Source organism: Chinchilla lanigera, unplaced genomic scaffold (assembly GCF_000276665.1).
Source record: "Chinchilla lanigera isolate Chin_1 unplaced genomic scaffold, ChiLan1.0 scaffold00035, whole genome shotgun sequence".
Taxonomy (NCBI): domain Eukaryota; kingdom Metazoa; phylum Chordata; class Mammalia; order Rodentia; family Chinchillidae; genus Chinchilla; species Chinchilla lanigera.
The window spans coordinates 10,503,004-10,519,780 of NW_004955436.1; the positions used below are offsets into that span (position 1 = coordinate 10,503,004).

The 16,777-nt window shown below is 40.1% G+C and overlaps 1 protein-coding gene across 4 annotated transcripts in view; it reads right to left on the bottom strand.

The window, feature by feature from the left end:
• The window catches only part of Arhgap18 (Rho GTPase activating protein 18), a 172,493-nt gene that overhangs the window by 32,606 nt on the left and 123,110 nt on the right, over nucleotides 1–16,777 (bottom strand). For all 4 annotated transcript variants that reach the window (XM_005389189.2, XM_005389187.2, XM_005389190.2 and 1 more), the window contains 3 exons: nucleotides 13,338–13,516; nucleotides 4,940–5,105; nucleotides 2,528–2,619 (listed from right to left, as the gene is read on the bottom strand). In XM_005389189.2, the coding sequence (XP_005389246.1) occupies nucleotides 2,528–2,619; nucleotides 4,940–5,105; nucleotides 13,338–13,516 (437 nt within the window). The remainder of the gene's footprint in view (nucleotides 1–2,527; nucleotides 2,620–4,939; nucleotides 5,106–13,337; nucleotides 13,517–16,777) is intronic.

The following is a 16,777-nucleotide window of genomic DNA, read 5'->3' on the forward strand; positions in this document are numbered from 1 at the left end:
CTACTTGGGATGCTGAAGCAGGAGGATTAAAAGTTCAAAGCTAGAGCAGGCAACTTAATAAGACCCTATCTCAAAATGAAAAGCGTTGAGGACATAGGTCAGGGGTAGAGTGCTTGCCCAGCATGCATGGGGCCCCAAGTTCAGTCCTGGCACCACCAAAACAAAAAGAAATCTCTTTAGCTACCAAATTACATTACATTATTAAAATATAATAATGCTCTATAGCTTTCCTTTAACTTGCAACTCTTAAAAGATAGAAAGAACTGTATTTTTCTATATAGTTATCTTGTTTTCATTATTTCATAGCACTTTTCAAAATATGTAAACTGGAAAATAAAATGAAAATAAAGTCAGACTTTTTTTGATACAGAGTATGTTTGATTTCCCTGATCAGTGTGACAGTGAGTACGCTGGTACTGCTGATCCTACTCTAAGATTATCTTTCTCCACAGATTAAAATTAACACTTCTGTTTCTCCAGTCCCTTCTGACAATATGGCTTAAAAATGTGCCTCTGTACAAACCACCAGAGGAAAAAAAGAAAAACAGATCCAATTCACTTATAATAGACAAGCTTTATGAGTGCCCTTTACCTGGTACACAGTATTTCTTCAAAATTAAAGTATAATCCCCCAGAAGTCTGGAGATCAGTCTTTCTGTTACTCACTGCTTTCTAATTCGTTCCATTTTACAAAACTAAGTTGTGAGGTGCTAAATCAAAACATAATTTGCATGATAGAACACTGGGATTTATTGCTTCTAGTTCAGGAGGATTCAAACAGAGGAGTGTTCCCTACACAGAGGGGATCAAACTCTTCAGATCCCCTTTTATTTTATATACGAATGAAAAAGTATAGGGCTGTTATCCAGTGCTGTGTATCAGTAGGCTTCCAGAGTCTCCAAAATGTTGGAAAGACTCTGGAATATAAAATATAATTTTATATATACAAAAATACAATATAACAAAACAATTAAAGATTTCAAGAGAATTGACAAACACGGTTTTTCTTAGGATGAAATCCACAGCCGGCACCAGACTATATAAAGAGGCCAGCTTGCTGACCTACCCTGGCACACTGGTAAATGTGTGTATCAAGTTGGCACAAGTAGTGTGTTCAGTTCAAACACCAACCTAGATGATGCAATAACCATATATTTTTAGATGTGATAGGAATTTGAATTAGCAGAGTTTGAGCAAAACGGATTGGTTCCCCTCTGTAATGTTGTGGGTGGGCCTCGTCCAATCAGTCAAAGGCCTAAAAGCAAAGAGCAAGATTTCCCAAAAAGCAGCTATTCTGTTTCAACCCTACAACATCCACTCTTGCCCAAGTCTCCAGCCTGTTGGCTGCTCCCCTCACAGTGTATCAGACTCGTCAGTGTCCTCAACGACATCAAATTCTTTAAAATAAACCTGTCCATTCTTCTTCATAGAATCTAATTGGTTCTGTTTTGCCGAAGAACCTGGGCTGATTCACCTGGGAGGGATGCTGCTGAGATCCTGGCTTTGCAGAGCCATTTGCGTCTAATAACTTTTACTGACACTCGAATTAGAATACATAGTCTACATTTTTAGCCTCTCTTAATCACGGGCACTGTTGACAACTACTCATTCCGACGCTGGTTCTACAGGCAGGGGCCGGCGGAGGCTGAGGAACAGGATGAGCTGTGCAGAATCAATTTCATCAGTAGAGACTCCCGGGATGAATGCGAGACAGGCAGCAGTGGGTCCAGTGGCCAGGATGGGGAAGTGAGGGATTCAGAATAAAGGAAAAATAAGTGCTAAGTAGACTGCGCCTTAGGAATGGGTGGATCTGCTGAGCTGATCAACTGTGAATCAATTTCTCCCATCCATAGAAATCTCAGAATCCGTGATATCCCCGGGCTTCTGCACAGACTCTAGCTGGAGTAGTCACAACTGAAGGGCCCGCCTTTCTCTCCGGCATTGCCTAGCTTCTATCAAATGCAATCTGTATTCCTGAACAATGACGGCTCAGAGGGTGGGTTGAAATTTTTTATTGCTACAGATAATCTCTTTATGAATAATTGAGTGTTGACTACACAAGCAACTTGATAGTTTAGTAATCATTTTCTAATTCTACTTTATGGTTTCTTTGCCTACTTTGGACACAGGCACTGGTAAATTAAATTGGACATCCTCATTGTAAATAGGAAAGCTTGGGAAATACTTGCAGGCATGAAATATTCATGAGGGCTCAATTCCCTAGAAATTTATAAGCAGTTCCCTTTCCTATGTATTATAGAATTGAAATCTCAATTATACAAAAGCAGCTAATATAAGACAGGAAAATGAGGCCAGGTAATCACAGTTACAGTAATAACACAGAAAGCATCACCATGAAATAAAAATTATGAGCCCTTGAAAGAAATTTGCTTCCTGAATAGAAAATCGAAGTACAAAATAAAATAGCCTATCAGTTGCAAAACTGTATTTTAATAGCATGAGTGCAAAAATACTACTATTTGTTTAAACATGTTCTCTCTCCACTGACCAGTTCAGGCCTACTTACTTTTTGGAAGATGAAGGGTATTCGAGTTCCTGGCACTCTCCTCTGATCTTGTTCTAACAGTACTGTCAGTGGAACACCAAAAAGACCGGAATCTGTAACGAGAAGTGAAAATTGCTTCACTTCTATTATTAATAAAAAATGGAAATGTGGAAGATTTCGGACACTGTCATTCAATTAGACACGGGGTTACCGAGCACCACCCAGGAAAATGACAGCTTCTAGCCTCTAGGTATTTGCGGGCCAGTGGCAACAACCTGACCCTGCCTCATAGAGCCGCCTGGCAGAGAAGGACAACTAACCCAATCGTGAAAAACATTGCTGAAATAATTATAAAAGGAAAACTGCTACATAAGAAAAATGCTTGCTAGGGGGACATATGAAATATTCAAACATATACTAAGTGCAATCAAATCCAAAATTCTGGATTAAAATAAAAATCACTTATGTTTTCCATACAAAATTGGCATTTAACATTCTCTAATAAAGCTGAATATAAATGCTTGCTTTCTGAGGAATCAACCAACGTTGAGATCCTGTTCTACAACTGTTTCTCTTGAAAAAGCATCTACTAGGTACTTGGTCATCTTAAATTTAAATTCATAGCTTTGTGTACTAGCAGAGCTCCCACTGAAAACATCCGCTCCACTTCAGGAGTCTCCTGGTGCGAGGACAGACCTCAGACGCTGAGAGGCAGTTCAGAAGAATGCCAGGAACCCAAGAGATAACTTCTCAGTTTGGGAATTAGATGTAATCTCAAGAATGCCAAATATCTACTAAAGAACATAAATATCTTGGATAAGGTCTTCAGATATCTTTTTCAATGCTGGAAAGAATGATCACTGCTTTCATTAAAACAATGATAGCTGTAATAAGAACAACTTAATATTTCTCCACTACGAAGGAACTGAAAACAAAAATGACCACCCAGTATAGTGACACAGGCCTGGAGCCCTTTCCTTTGGGAGGCTGAGGCAGCGAGATTGCAAATTTGATCAACCAATTAATCAATTATCAATAATTAACTCAATTAATCAATAGTGAAAAATGGGCAAAGGATGCTATTCTGCACTCCCTTGGTTCAATATTCAATACTGAAAAGAGAAAAAAAAGATCAATAAAACAAAACTTCTCCAAGCCACTTTAAACATCTTCACCACTGAGTCGCAGCTATTTAAATTATATTTCTACACTATTTCATACTGGAGAAGGCTCTGTGACTTTGTAATGAACTTCAAAAAAGCTCCTTTTGCTTTCCTTTTTGTTCCTTTTGCATACAGTACTACGGACTGAGCCCAGAGCCTGTACACTAAGGTACATCTCCCACCCTTCTTTATTTTGAGACGTGGTCTTGCTAAGCTGCCGGGGTAAGCCTCGAACTTTCCAGCCTCCCAAGTGCTAGGACTGCGGGCATGCGCTACCCCTGCCTCAGGCTCCAAAAAAGCATCTGGAATCCTTTTTTCTCCACAATGGACCTGAAGAAAACAAGAAGGACCATTTCACACTGAAATCTATCACCTCAGGCTGCAAGCTAAAATCCTCCCCACCTCAGCTGGCCATGGGCCTTCCAGTCCACCATGATGGAGACCTAAGTTTCAGCAGCTGGGGGTTTGGCTTGGCAAGTATTACCATGGCAACCCCATCCACCTCCTTGGTGTCTCATCAGGAGACACCTTTATGGTTAAACAGGAGAACAGAGATTCCTAAGCAGTGAAGCTTTGTCCTTGGATGGAGCTTTATCTGGACTTCCAGGCCAATAAAACCTTAGAGACACGGAAGCTGATGAGGTGTCTACTGCATCATATTATAAACAATTCACTGTCTATGCGGCAGGAAAAGCAAGCTGTTTACAAAAGAAAAGCTGCACATATGTAGCGGGCATAGACTGTAACTGAATGATAACATGTGCCACAATGGCGTTTCTTAACAGGGGGAAGAATGTGTTTAAACAATAATTAAAACTTATAAGCAAACAAAGGGACAGACCATTAACTCCCGCTTGTGTTTCCCTTCTAAAGGATAAGTAAAAATAATCATTTAGGATCAAACACCTTGAAGTCATTCTTCAAGGTCTGATTTGGAAATAATAAATATGTGCACCAAATGAACTTTAAGTATATAGTTTTCAAAAGACAGAACATAGGAGTTATGATTCTTAGATTCCCAATTTCCTTCCATGGGAATGAAATTATTTGATCACCTTTATTCTGTGGTCTAGGACACAGTATGTCTTTACTGGATCACAGACCTTTTGCAGGCAATGTTTCAGAATCTAAGCTTCTGATGATATATCAGTCTCCATTTACCTTGTGAGTATTGCCCTTGCCCACTCTTGGCCCCCACAAGAATATCGCTAAGAAGCTAAGTCCCTTTCAGCTACTACAAGAATAAACCTATTTTTTGTTTCAAGGTTACCTCTTGTCTTGATTTTCACAGCTTTTTGTTGTTTCATCTCCACACCCAGGACTTCATAGAGGGCGGTCAGCTCAATCAAGGCTAAATTGCACACCTTCTTCATATCCTGGGGAGCGAGGTCACCCACCTTCGTGGTGCCCGTTTTATCTTTTGGCAATCTGAAACTCTAAAACAAATGCCATTAATATAGTAAAAGCTTCCAATGTCTAACCACTTTTGCAATGCAAGGGGAGGAAAACATGACTATACAGAGAAGTTGTACTCAGATTAAGTGACAAAGCCATGGTGGAATTTCTCCCTGTAGACTGCCACATGGCCCTGTGGCTCAGAGGACCCTACAACTGCAGGGGGTACGAGAGTCCACCTCTAAAGTCTGACACACAGGGGAACAGGCTGTGTAGTGGGAGGACTCGGACCAGCGACTCACAGGACAAGAGAGACGAGGTGCCCAAAGAAGAAAGTGACTTCGAGGTAACGGACCATGAGGAACTAAAACTCAGTAGTCAGGCATGTGCTGCGAGGAGGAAGGGAACGGGAGGAGGCAGAGGACATGACAAAGACAAATAGGCAGAAGAGGAAGAGGAATAGCAGTCTCATGACACGCTTAGAGTGTGCCAGTTAGCTTTTACTTAGATCATGCATCTTCTAATTGTTATAAAAAACAAGGTTGGTACAGAAAGGCTACCAAGGATTGAGGCTGTAGGTGGCACAGACTTTAGAGCCCAAACCATCCAGCTATTCTGCGGCTGTGGGATTTGGTGAATGTTTAGTCTTTCTCCCTGAAAAATGGGAGGAGAGAAAGGGAGAGGGAAAGAAGGAAGAGAGGGAGGAGCCATCTCATTCAGAGGGATGTTGTGAGGGTTAGATGTCCGCTATTTCTCACCTTGCGGTTGCTATTGTTCCTTTCACCATCAAATGCACTGAGATACACAAACCACCCAGGATCACACGTGCGTGAGTGGGACGTTCTGTTCTGTGCCTCTCCCAAATACCACCCACCAGCTCTTCAACCTTTCAAACACTAAACACATTTAATGTAAGACAATGAGGCAAAGACACAAATTTGCGTAGCATGTTTAATACAAATTAGAGTTCCCCTGTGTGTGCTAAGACACTGATCATTCTCTGGTAGTCTGATAAAAATCTTGTCATCTTGACTTCATTTCATTGCCAAGGACACTGGGCTGATTCCTTTTTATTCCCTCTGCTTTGCTGATTTTTGTACCTTATCATTAACAATTCATGGTCTAGATAGTCGTGTAGAAGGGACATCCTACAGTACCAGTTCCCCGAGTGTGGTCCACAGGTCCTTGTAGGAATTCCTTCCAAGACGCCCAAGAAGTCAAAATGTATTCATTCAGAAAGAATTAATTACGATAAGACTAAGGCATTACTTTGCATTCTACACTCTCGTTCTCCCATGAGCTTTCCCGGGGTGACTGCCTCGTGCTATTACGACAGGCTAAACATTCACCAAATCCCACAGCCACAGAATAGCTGGAAGATTTGGGCTCTAAAGTCCGTGCCACCTACAGCCTCAATCCTCGGTAGCCTTTCTGTACCAACGTCGTTCTTTATGACAATTAGAAGATGCATGATCTAAGTAAAAGCTAACTTGCACAGCCGGACGTTAGAGTCATGAAAATTAAAACCATGCTGTGCTTCTGAATTTTTAGCTTTGAAAATATGATGGCTAGTTCCTTGTTACAAGGGTATTTATGGCAACAATAATGGGTTCTTTAAGTAAATTACTATTTTTAAAATTTCTCCCAAACCCTTGGTCCTTCCCATTTGCAAATCCTACTTTCATCATTTTTCTCTTTCAATTCTTTCTTTTCCCATTCCCTTTCCTGACCCCCTTCCTTCTCCCCTACTCCGGCTCCCCCAGGCATTTGAAAAGGTCTCAAGAAGCGGAGAAGGAGAGGAAGAGTCGGGGTGAAAAACAAACAAAAATAAATGAGAGAAAAGATGAGAATGTGTCATGTACAGGCCCCAACTCTCAGTGATCGCTGTTCTCATTGTCTGCTGCAAGCCTGCATTAGCACAATAAATAAATAATTTGAATATTTAAAAAAATGCAGTCTCTGTGCTCTCAGAATTCCTAAAACTTTTGGTAATTGAGCAGCCAATTTCTTTCAAGCAAACAACGCCTCAAGAACACCTCTCAGTTCACTATAAAGGGGGTTTTCTGTTGTTGTGCTCTGTTTCGAACGTTGGAGGTACGTTTACTTTTCCTGTGACAACATGTGGCAACACAGCACCGGAGCCACAGAAGGTGTCCGAGAGAATTTCCAGCCCTGGCCTCCAGCGGGATGTGGAGCCGGTTCTGTCTCCATCGCTCATGGTAAATGATGCCCCCGACTCTTCACCTGTGTAATGGGCCAGCACTGGGTCTTACTTTAGAAGACTGGGGAGGATCGAATGGCACGTAGTGGTAAGCGTCAAGAAGTGTTTAGCATTCTTACTGCATTTTTTTCACAGAGCTCTTTAAGTAATCTCAGCTCTTATGGTTTTCTTTTTCTCCTAAATACTATGGCAGGCTAAAAAAGTGGTAATGGTAATGCTTATATTAGATAACACATATGCTGCAAAAATCCAGATAGGTAAGATTTACTACAGCACAGTTTAATTGGAAAACCGAGGCTCAGGGAAAGGGTTTAACCACGGCCACAAGCCAGTGACATCCTAAGGATTCAAAGTCAGATCTCCTATGTCCCAGATTCAGTAAGCAGTCTACTCCATTTCCCACATCTAGTAGGCAGGCAGGCAGAAATTTAAGTGGATATGTATTGATATAGGGCTTGGAGTCCCTCAAAGTCAAAAGTTAAGCTGGGTGGGTCGGATATATAGCTCAGTGGCACAGCATCTGCCTGGTAAGCGCAAGGCCCCGAGTTCAATTCCTGGTACCAAAAAAAGAAAAAGAAAAAAAAAAAGCTGAGTGTGATGGCATATCCCTGTGATCCCACCACCTAGAGGCTGAGGCAGGAGGATCATTGTGAATTCAAGGCCAGCCTTGGCTCCATAGTCAGTTCAAAACCAGCCTGCAGTACATAGTGCTATCCCGTCTCAAAACAGAAGAAAAACAAACAGGTCAGGAGTTGCAGCCTAGTCACTCCCTATCACTTCCAGTGTTCTACCACAGCCCGCTGAAGGAATAAAGAAACACACACCCACAGAAAAGAGCTCAGAATCAGATCTACTGGGTGTTCTTGACATCTTCTGGATCTCCTGTGATCTTTACTGAGCTTTACTTTTAGAACCACACAAACCGTGTCACATTTTTCTTTGCGTGGCCCTGTATTTCTGCTAATAGTTTTGTTTTCTGACGAGCAGAACCAACCATATTTACCCATTTACATATGTTTTCATGTCTCACTGAAATCAGTTGCTTTTGGTTTAAAATGCCAAACACATGCAATATAATTATTCTAAAGCATCAACCCAAGGCACATGTTCAGAGAAATCCAAAATATGATTAGTTGAAACACTGGATTTACCTACCAATATATGGTGTGGGATTATTTATTTATTTAAACACTGGGCTTAATGAAGGGAGTTAGTTCTTTACCCAATGTTTTAGTTCATAGCAGCCCCTTTAAATATGTATGACGTTTCTCATCATTTTGTGAAGTTAATAGACTCAATGGCTCGGATACAACCGTGGAATTTCATCAGAAGAAAAGCTCTTTATCTCTTAAAAATATGTTTGAAGAAAAGATGAAATAAAACATTTTTCTAAAATGTAAGGTCACTTCTTCCCATGTGTTGTGTAAATGAACTAGGTAGCTTTCTCTGCTCCTGGTCCTCTTCCCTAGGCCTTGCAGTAAGAGGGGCTGCTGGGCATTTCACCAGTGATGAACTTGACTTCATGGAAACACCTTAGCACCCGTGCGGAAATGCAAAACCTTCAAAAGCTTAGTCACACCAGTCAGGCCTTAGCATGCTATGTGGTCTCTCTAATACAGAAAGTAGGGACACTAATATCTACCTCACAGCGATCATTTGATAAGTGAACAACTGCAGAGCATTATTTCTGTGTGTGCACATGCACAACAGCTAAATTCTCAAACTAAAGCACCTCAAAGGTTCTAAAAACAGATCCCCAAGTTTAAGAGGAGCAGTTTGAATCCACTGTTAAAGATCATAAAGAATAACTAGGACTGCTCAACGCACTAAGAAAAAGGACGTGAATATTAAATGAGGTCATTGGAGAACAATGTATGGCCTAAAAGCTTCATTTACAGAGCCAGGGAAGTGGGGGGGTAGAATGGAACTGAAGGTTTTCTCTTCTTAAATATTTGCTGCAGAGAAGTGAATACAAATATTCACTTCATCAACCATGCTAGTCTTTGTAACACATCCATGCTTTCTAGATTAAAAAGGCTGTAGAAACGAATATATCTATACATGTAAAATCAAACACATAGGCAGATGAATAACTCTACTGGTCGTTTAACACGCCATTCCAATATTCACCTTAGTTCATACCCAGACGTAGAAAATATTTTGAGGCAAATGAACAAAACCAAGATGGTAGTGGACACAAATTAGTTCATTCAGCAGGGAGCAAAATGGTAGAGAAAGTTTTGTTTTTACAAACTCCCAAGCAGAGATTACTTAGGTTTAATGTCATTGTTTGAGTCAACAAAAGTGAATCATATCCGCATCTTGTTTAATTAGAGCCTATGATTCTTCCATCGCAAACATTTCCATCTTTTGTGATGCCTAAGGACAAATCCTCGGGGAGTATGATTGTCACTTTGTCTCAAATTTTGCAAACTCCTTTACTTTTCCACTAGGTATTGAGAACAGATTCTTCAAAATACATGAGAAAGCCGGGAAATAAGCAAGCATCTGCCATCACTGGGTGTATAAATTACAATACAGCCTTACAGTGGAATGAGGCATTTCTCTTACTAAGGTAAGATTTTTAGGATATATTAAGTAACAAAATAAGCAAAGAGGGTCAAGTTTAGGAAAATGCATATAGTGGGCTACCATTTATCTAAGAACTGAAGGATAAAACACGTATTAAAAACACGTATTATTAAACGTATTAAATAAGAAGTTTCCCTCCAAGAGGAGGGATTGAGTAGGGTACTTGCTCAAGGGTAAAAGCTAGATTTGTAATATGTTTCATGCGGGGGATTTAGCTCAGTGGTGTGGCACTTGCCTGGCAAGTTGTGAAGTCCTGAGTGTGATTCCCAGTATTCCTCTCAAAAAATAAACGTTGTTTCTAGATTTGACTTTTGGATCATATAAATATTTTACATAATTATAAAACAAAATTATATTTCAATAAAACTGTAAAATCTGAAAATAAAATGAAGCAAATTAACCCACCCAGGTATGCAGTTGGTGACTTAGCCATACAGAGAATTGCCACCCAGTGGCACAATAATTTCAATATATATGCTCCTTGATGGGATAAATCTCAAAGGCACAGACAACTGAAGAAGAGCAGGTTTCAGTCACCGTCTAGTGTTCATGCTGATGGTCACCTTAGCATTGTTATTCTGAGAACGTTGGGCATGAATGTAGGCCAAGGCACCTGAGGGTTACATGACATTGTAAGTGCATCACGCAATGCTCTGCACGGAAGACTGATGCAGCTTTGCTTCCCTCATCTGAAAAGACTTGAAAGGGGTTCCCAATCCAGAGAGCTAAACACGTCTACTGATGATGATAGGCACATAAGTGTATTTCAGCTGACTAGAACCAGGGATTCTTGCAGAAGAATACAATTTTAGGTCTGGGACAGAAAAGACGCCAGACAGTCCTGGGAAATGTTACCTGGGCCACAACAAATATATATGAATCCATGAGTTTAGACATTGTTTTTATAAAACAAATACAAATATTAACTGGTCACTGTATAAAGTTGCTAAGGATTCAGTTTTTTAAAAATTGAAAACTGATAAATAAATGGAAAAAATTATTTTTAGGATGTTTTTCTTAAATAAAATATCCAAGTTAATAACTGAAAATGAGAAGTAAGTATCAGATCATTTACAAACATTAATAAGCTTATGAACCCTGGTATTGATCCTAAGCAGTTGTTAATTTCCCCAAAAAATATAACTAGATACATGAGTCTCCTGAAAGAGAATACATCATCACCTCTCTTGACAAGAAAAACAGAACCTTTCACCAATCCATCTAAACTCAGCCATTTTTTAAAGGCAGAAGATGTTCAACTACTTCATAGGGAGAAGGTTATCCAGGGAAGAAAATATCTGCACCTTAATAACCAGGTCTCTTCAACAAATAAAATATGAGGCAGGGGGTGCAAAAGATGCATGGAAAGATAGATGGAAAGACAGAAGTAGCAACATGGAGAGAAAGTAAGAGGAAAAAAGAAGGAAAAGAGGTAAGGGGGAAAAGAAGGAGGAAAAGGAGGAGAAAGGGAGGAACACATGACCTAGAGTTTCAGAGGGATAGGAGGAAAACGGGAAGGGGATGGGGAAGAAAGAAATGAGACGGAGATGAGTCCTGAAGACATCGATCATTTTCAGTACGTGGACCTTGTTTGGATCCAGACTGCCAACCTGTACAGAAACATCATGAAATTTGTGATGTAATTTGAAATCTTAACACTGACTGGGTACTTAAAATTAAGAATTATAAAGTATAATGGTAACACCAACATATGTCTTTAAAATACTCCCTTTTCAACAGACACAAACATTTACAGATAAAACATAATTTGGAGGTGTTTTTCAAATAGCACAGAATAGATACAGATACTTCCGGACTGGCTATGTTTTTACGAATGTTGGGCTGAGGGACCAGTACTTGTGTTTCATCATATTATTCTGTTTTACTGTTTTTTTTTTTTTTTTTTCCAGTACCGGGAATCAAATTCACGACCTTGCGCTGCCAGGCAGGCTCTGTGCCGCTGAGCTAAATCCCCAGCCCCTCTGTTTTACCTTTGAGGTGAAATTTTAAGTATTCCTTTGAAATATAAGGCATTCAGTAGCAATGAGAATACTCTATACACAGAGCTTGGATTCTAAATAACAGCCTGCTACTAAAAGGAATCAGAGCTTCTTAACGACACGGCTGCTCTCAAGCCTGAGAAAATTACAAAGTGAGCCTGGCACATCTTCTGCTGGGCAGCGAAGAAGGATGATGAAGGGTGAGGTCACAGTGACGCTGAAACCAGCTCAGAGCGCCCCCTACTGGTGACAGCTGTGTACACTTGAACATCAAAGAAAAATGACAAGGATTTCTAAAACCCTGAAGGAAAAAAATAAAACCACCAAGCCTTAGGGATATTTGAAAACAAAACAATACAAAAAAAAAAAAAAAAGGGAAGGAAACCAACGATTACAGAAGATGGTTAACCAGTAAGTGCAGAAGGAATAATAGAATTAGAAAACCCCTGTTTTTCGAATATCAGTTCATTCCTGCTTCAGGGATGATGAAAAAGGACGGTGACTCACTGGGCAATGGTTACTGTGTTATTTAACCAGCATCCAGGACCACAAATGGGCGTTAGGTGCACATAAAAAGGTTCCTTTACTACGAGACACGGTGAACATCTCATTAGCCAAGCTGGTGAGCAAATGACCATCGCCAACAGTGACTGTCGGATAACACGCCACAGCTCTGATAATGCACACAGAAGCATAAAGACCCCTTCTACAGCAGAATGGCTAAAAAATGTTTAACTGGAATCTAGTTATAAGGAAACAACCAGAGAAAATCAGAAAATTGCTCTAGATTTTCAAAAATATCAAGCAAAAAATGGGAGCAACTCTAATCCTAGGGAAACATTAGAGCAACAATGCACTGTGTGTTCCTCGTTCACATCCCAAATGGGGTAGAAAAAGTAGAAGCCATAAAGCACAATCTTAGCACAACTAGGAAGTTCCTAACATGATTGCCTGTTGAACTGTCCTATCGCTTTAGTGTTCAGTTTCTTAACTATTACAAACTGTTCTTTTGTTTTTTGGCTTTCAGTTTGGGGGAGGTTTTTTGTTGTTGTTGTTGTTTTTTTTAACAAAGTCTTGCTTTGTAGTCTAGGCTGGCCTTGAACTCACTATGTACCCTAGGCTGGCCTTGAACTTGTGGCAGTGCTCCTGCCTCAGCCTCCGAGTGCTGGGATTATAGGTGTGCACTGGTGTTCAATTTCTTAAGAAACTGTTTTTGTTTTGTATGCCCCAATAACCTGAAAATAAAAAGTGAGTGTGTATCAGATAGCAGATCACCGACAGATGGACAGATATAGAAAAAGAAAGATTATAAAACAGCAGGAACTGGAGGCAGTCTGAGAAGGCCACCGAGTGCTTACTATGTTACACATATGGGTTGTAAACTTTCCAAAGTAAAAAGCTGATTAAAAAAGAGAGACATAGTAGATTCTTTTGGGGACATGTGACTGCATACTACGTACAGGTAATGAGGCATCGTTGCCTTTAGTTTTCTGTGCCTTGTCCTTGGCGCTGTCTTTCTGACTGAAGGCTTGCTCAGCAAATGACACCTCCAGGTTGATGTCCGTGACAGAGGCAGGTGTGTCCTCAGGCACAGGCAGGATCAGCTCCTTGTCACTAACAGTGAGGCAGGAAGCCTGGTCTGGAAGGAAAAAGACCCAAGACCCAATTCGTATGCTTGCTCCATGTGTGTGTCCTAATGCATTGACTATATACAAAAATTGGGGGAGAGTACTATCTTCTCCAGGCAGTAATTAACTGTTATTTTAGTACCATATTCCATGCACTCTATCATTGAGGAATGGGAAGAGGGCGGAGAGAGAATGACTAAAACTCCACCATTAAACTATGGAATCTTTCACGAGATCACAATTCTTAGACTAAGACCAAATCTCAAACACTGTTGGAAGCTAACAGACTCTTGATGGAAAACCTCAATATAGTCAGCAGAAACAACTGTTTTTTTCTACACTGAGGACCTGACAGGAAAGAGGGTCTCTTTCAGAACTAGCAACATACCAGTAATCTCCTCATAGTAGAACAGAGTCCTGGAATAAACCTCCTTCTACAACGTAACCTACCTATCATAGTAAAAATTCCAAAACAAAAGTTAATGCCAAAAATCTGCTATCACAGGAATCTGGCCTACAGGTACCTGGTACAGGAACCAAGAGGCCTTCTACCTTATTCTATCAAAGAACATGAAAGTTCTCAAAGAGAGAAACACAAGTCAAATAAGCTTCAGATATTGATCAACATTTCAAGGATATCAGTGTAATATGTTTAATTGTTTTGGCTCTGTTTTGGGTTCTCTTTTTGTCAATTTACCAGGACAAAACAACATTCAAACATCTGCAAAAACACCAGCTTTATGCATTGGTAAAAATACTTTTGAATTTGACTATTTGGTAACATTTGGCTTTTAATGCAACTCACACTGGAGAAATTCTGGCACCACTGCCTAAGATTGCTGATACTGCAGACCTTTGATTCATAGTAAGACTATCTAAATTAAAAAAATAAAGGGACACCTCTGATTTGCATGCTTACATACTAACATGCTCCTTTAGAGACACAATGAAGTGATAGAAGGCAATGCTAATCTAAAAATTTAATAAATGCATGTATTATTCATAGTCTGCTATTTGGAAAACACATATTTATATTCATTTAATCTATGAAGAAAAACCCTCTTCTAATGAAAACAAACTTTTAATGTAAATCTAGCCTTATTTATTTTCATTAACAAGCAGGGAAGCTTCACAGTGTGTAATCTATGTAGTCACCAGGCTCCAAGCGTGGAAGGGCCCGGCCGAGTTGGAACGTCTGCTGTCGCCATCTTGAAAACTGAACCAGATGCTGACACTTCCGGTTTGCCGGGTCCAGCTGGCCCTCACGGCCTCTCACACAGTGAAGGGAACATTTACCCAGTCTATTCCCAAATGAAGACTGAGAGACAGCTCCTGGACACTAACAGTGTTATCTGCCACCATCTATGCCATATTTATGTTTCCCACAGCCTGATGATCTTTAGAAATCAGAGATTTACGATACCAATTTTTTAAAAATATTAACATAAATATCAAAGACCATCTTATTTTCCCATGCATTTATACTGTATGATTTACTGTGGATCTGTACATTGGTTTCCTAGGAAACTATTCTAAGAGAAAACAATGATTAGCCATTTTCTTAAATTAGAAGCTATCTTTAAAAGATAAAAGTTTTCAGACAAGGATTTATAAACTACTTTCCTCAAAATTCCATGGCAGAGTTATTATAATCGTTCTCCCTAACACACACCTAGATCAAGGGGCTGTGCAGAATTTAAAGCTTAGTAATTATAATTAAGTTAGGACACATTAAGATACAGGAGCTACCTCTAAAAATATGACAAAAATAAAAGTACATTACTTAAAAAAGCCTCAGTTCAAATGGTAAATGAAGTCAAGGCAGAGATTAGGGAAAATAATTCCAAGGAGATGGGAGAAAGAGCGCTGTTCCGGGAAATGGATGGTTAATGAGTCAACAAAAGTGAGGAATTAATTACTGTCAAAGAGAAGACTTAAAAGGGAATGCTGAGGTAAACCTTCTACTCTGAAAGTCTTCCAGTGTCAATATTATGATTTCTTTAATCCATTTTGCTTTGTTTTAAAATGAACAATAGCATTAGGTTTTAGGTACAAATCTCCAAAAGTCTTCTAACGATCCCAAATATCTAGGAATGTATTTGTTTTTAAAAAGCTTTTTTCTTCTCCAATTGAAGTCAGAGAGAGAGAGAGAGAGATAAACAGACATATCAATGTGAGAGTTTAACTGTTTGACATGACTAGTATTTCTAAACAGATATATTAAACTCTGGGCCTTCCAGAGAGAGAGTGGGAGGATTTGACAAACAGGTAAGATGACCAGGTAGTGGTAGATTAATTGTAAACATGACAACACCTGCAATATTCAAACTTTATAACTTTTAAATTTGGAGAAAGTACTGCTGATGGAACATGTTTGAAAACCCAAAAGTAGGGGAAACATTCAAAACACACTGTCACCCACGCCTTCCGAGCTAAATCGGAAACAGTTCCGCTTGGGAGTCCAGACAGCTTTCCCATGTGTCTCCTGCAAGCCTTCCAATGTTTGGGTAAAGCTGTTGGCTCACTGGCTGATGAGAACGTGGCACTGCCCAGAATGGGTGCTTAACTGCTACTGCCCAGCAACCTGGATGGCAATTGACACGTCCTCCTGTAATTGATTGGAGGCTCAGTGCCCACCGCTTAGCATTCCAGCAAAAGCAGATGTAAGTCAGGCAGCAGGGTTGTCACGCTGCCCTTGTCCACTACAATCCAGGCTGGAAAATGCCCGCGTAGTGAACTTGTTTCCCAGAACTTTCACGGATGCTGCCTACATTAAGATCTCTGGCAAGGGAGGAAAACACAAAGAAAGGACAATATTTTCCTCAGTATCTGTCAGGGACTCTTCCCCAGAGCTTGCTGTAAGCATATTGACACTGACACCAAAAATCTGGCTGTTCCCCCCAGCTCTTCCAGCTTGCCAGTCACTTTCCTTGCTGGGGTACAGATTTGAGGGAACACCAGGAATTTTCTTCTGCTATAATCCACAGAGCTACAGAAACTTTCATAGAAGAGTAGGAAAAATCAAGTGCTTTCATAGGTATGTATGTGTGTATGCACACATATGGGCACATGCATGTATTTTTTTAAGGTAGGAGGTGCAAGAGAGAAAATACATTCCAAAAAAAATGCAGAAAGAAGTAATTACATTGGAGGTGCTAAGGCTCTAAAATTTCCCACATCGTCTAGGGCTAATGCATGATTTTCACTGGAAAGATTGGGAACATTCCTAGGTATCTGGTTTACCTGATACCCACCTCCCACTTCCAAACCAA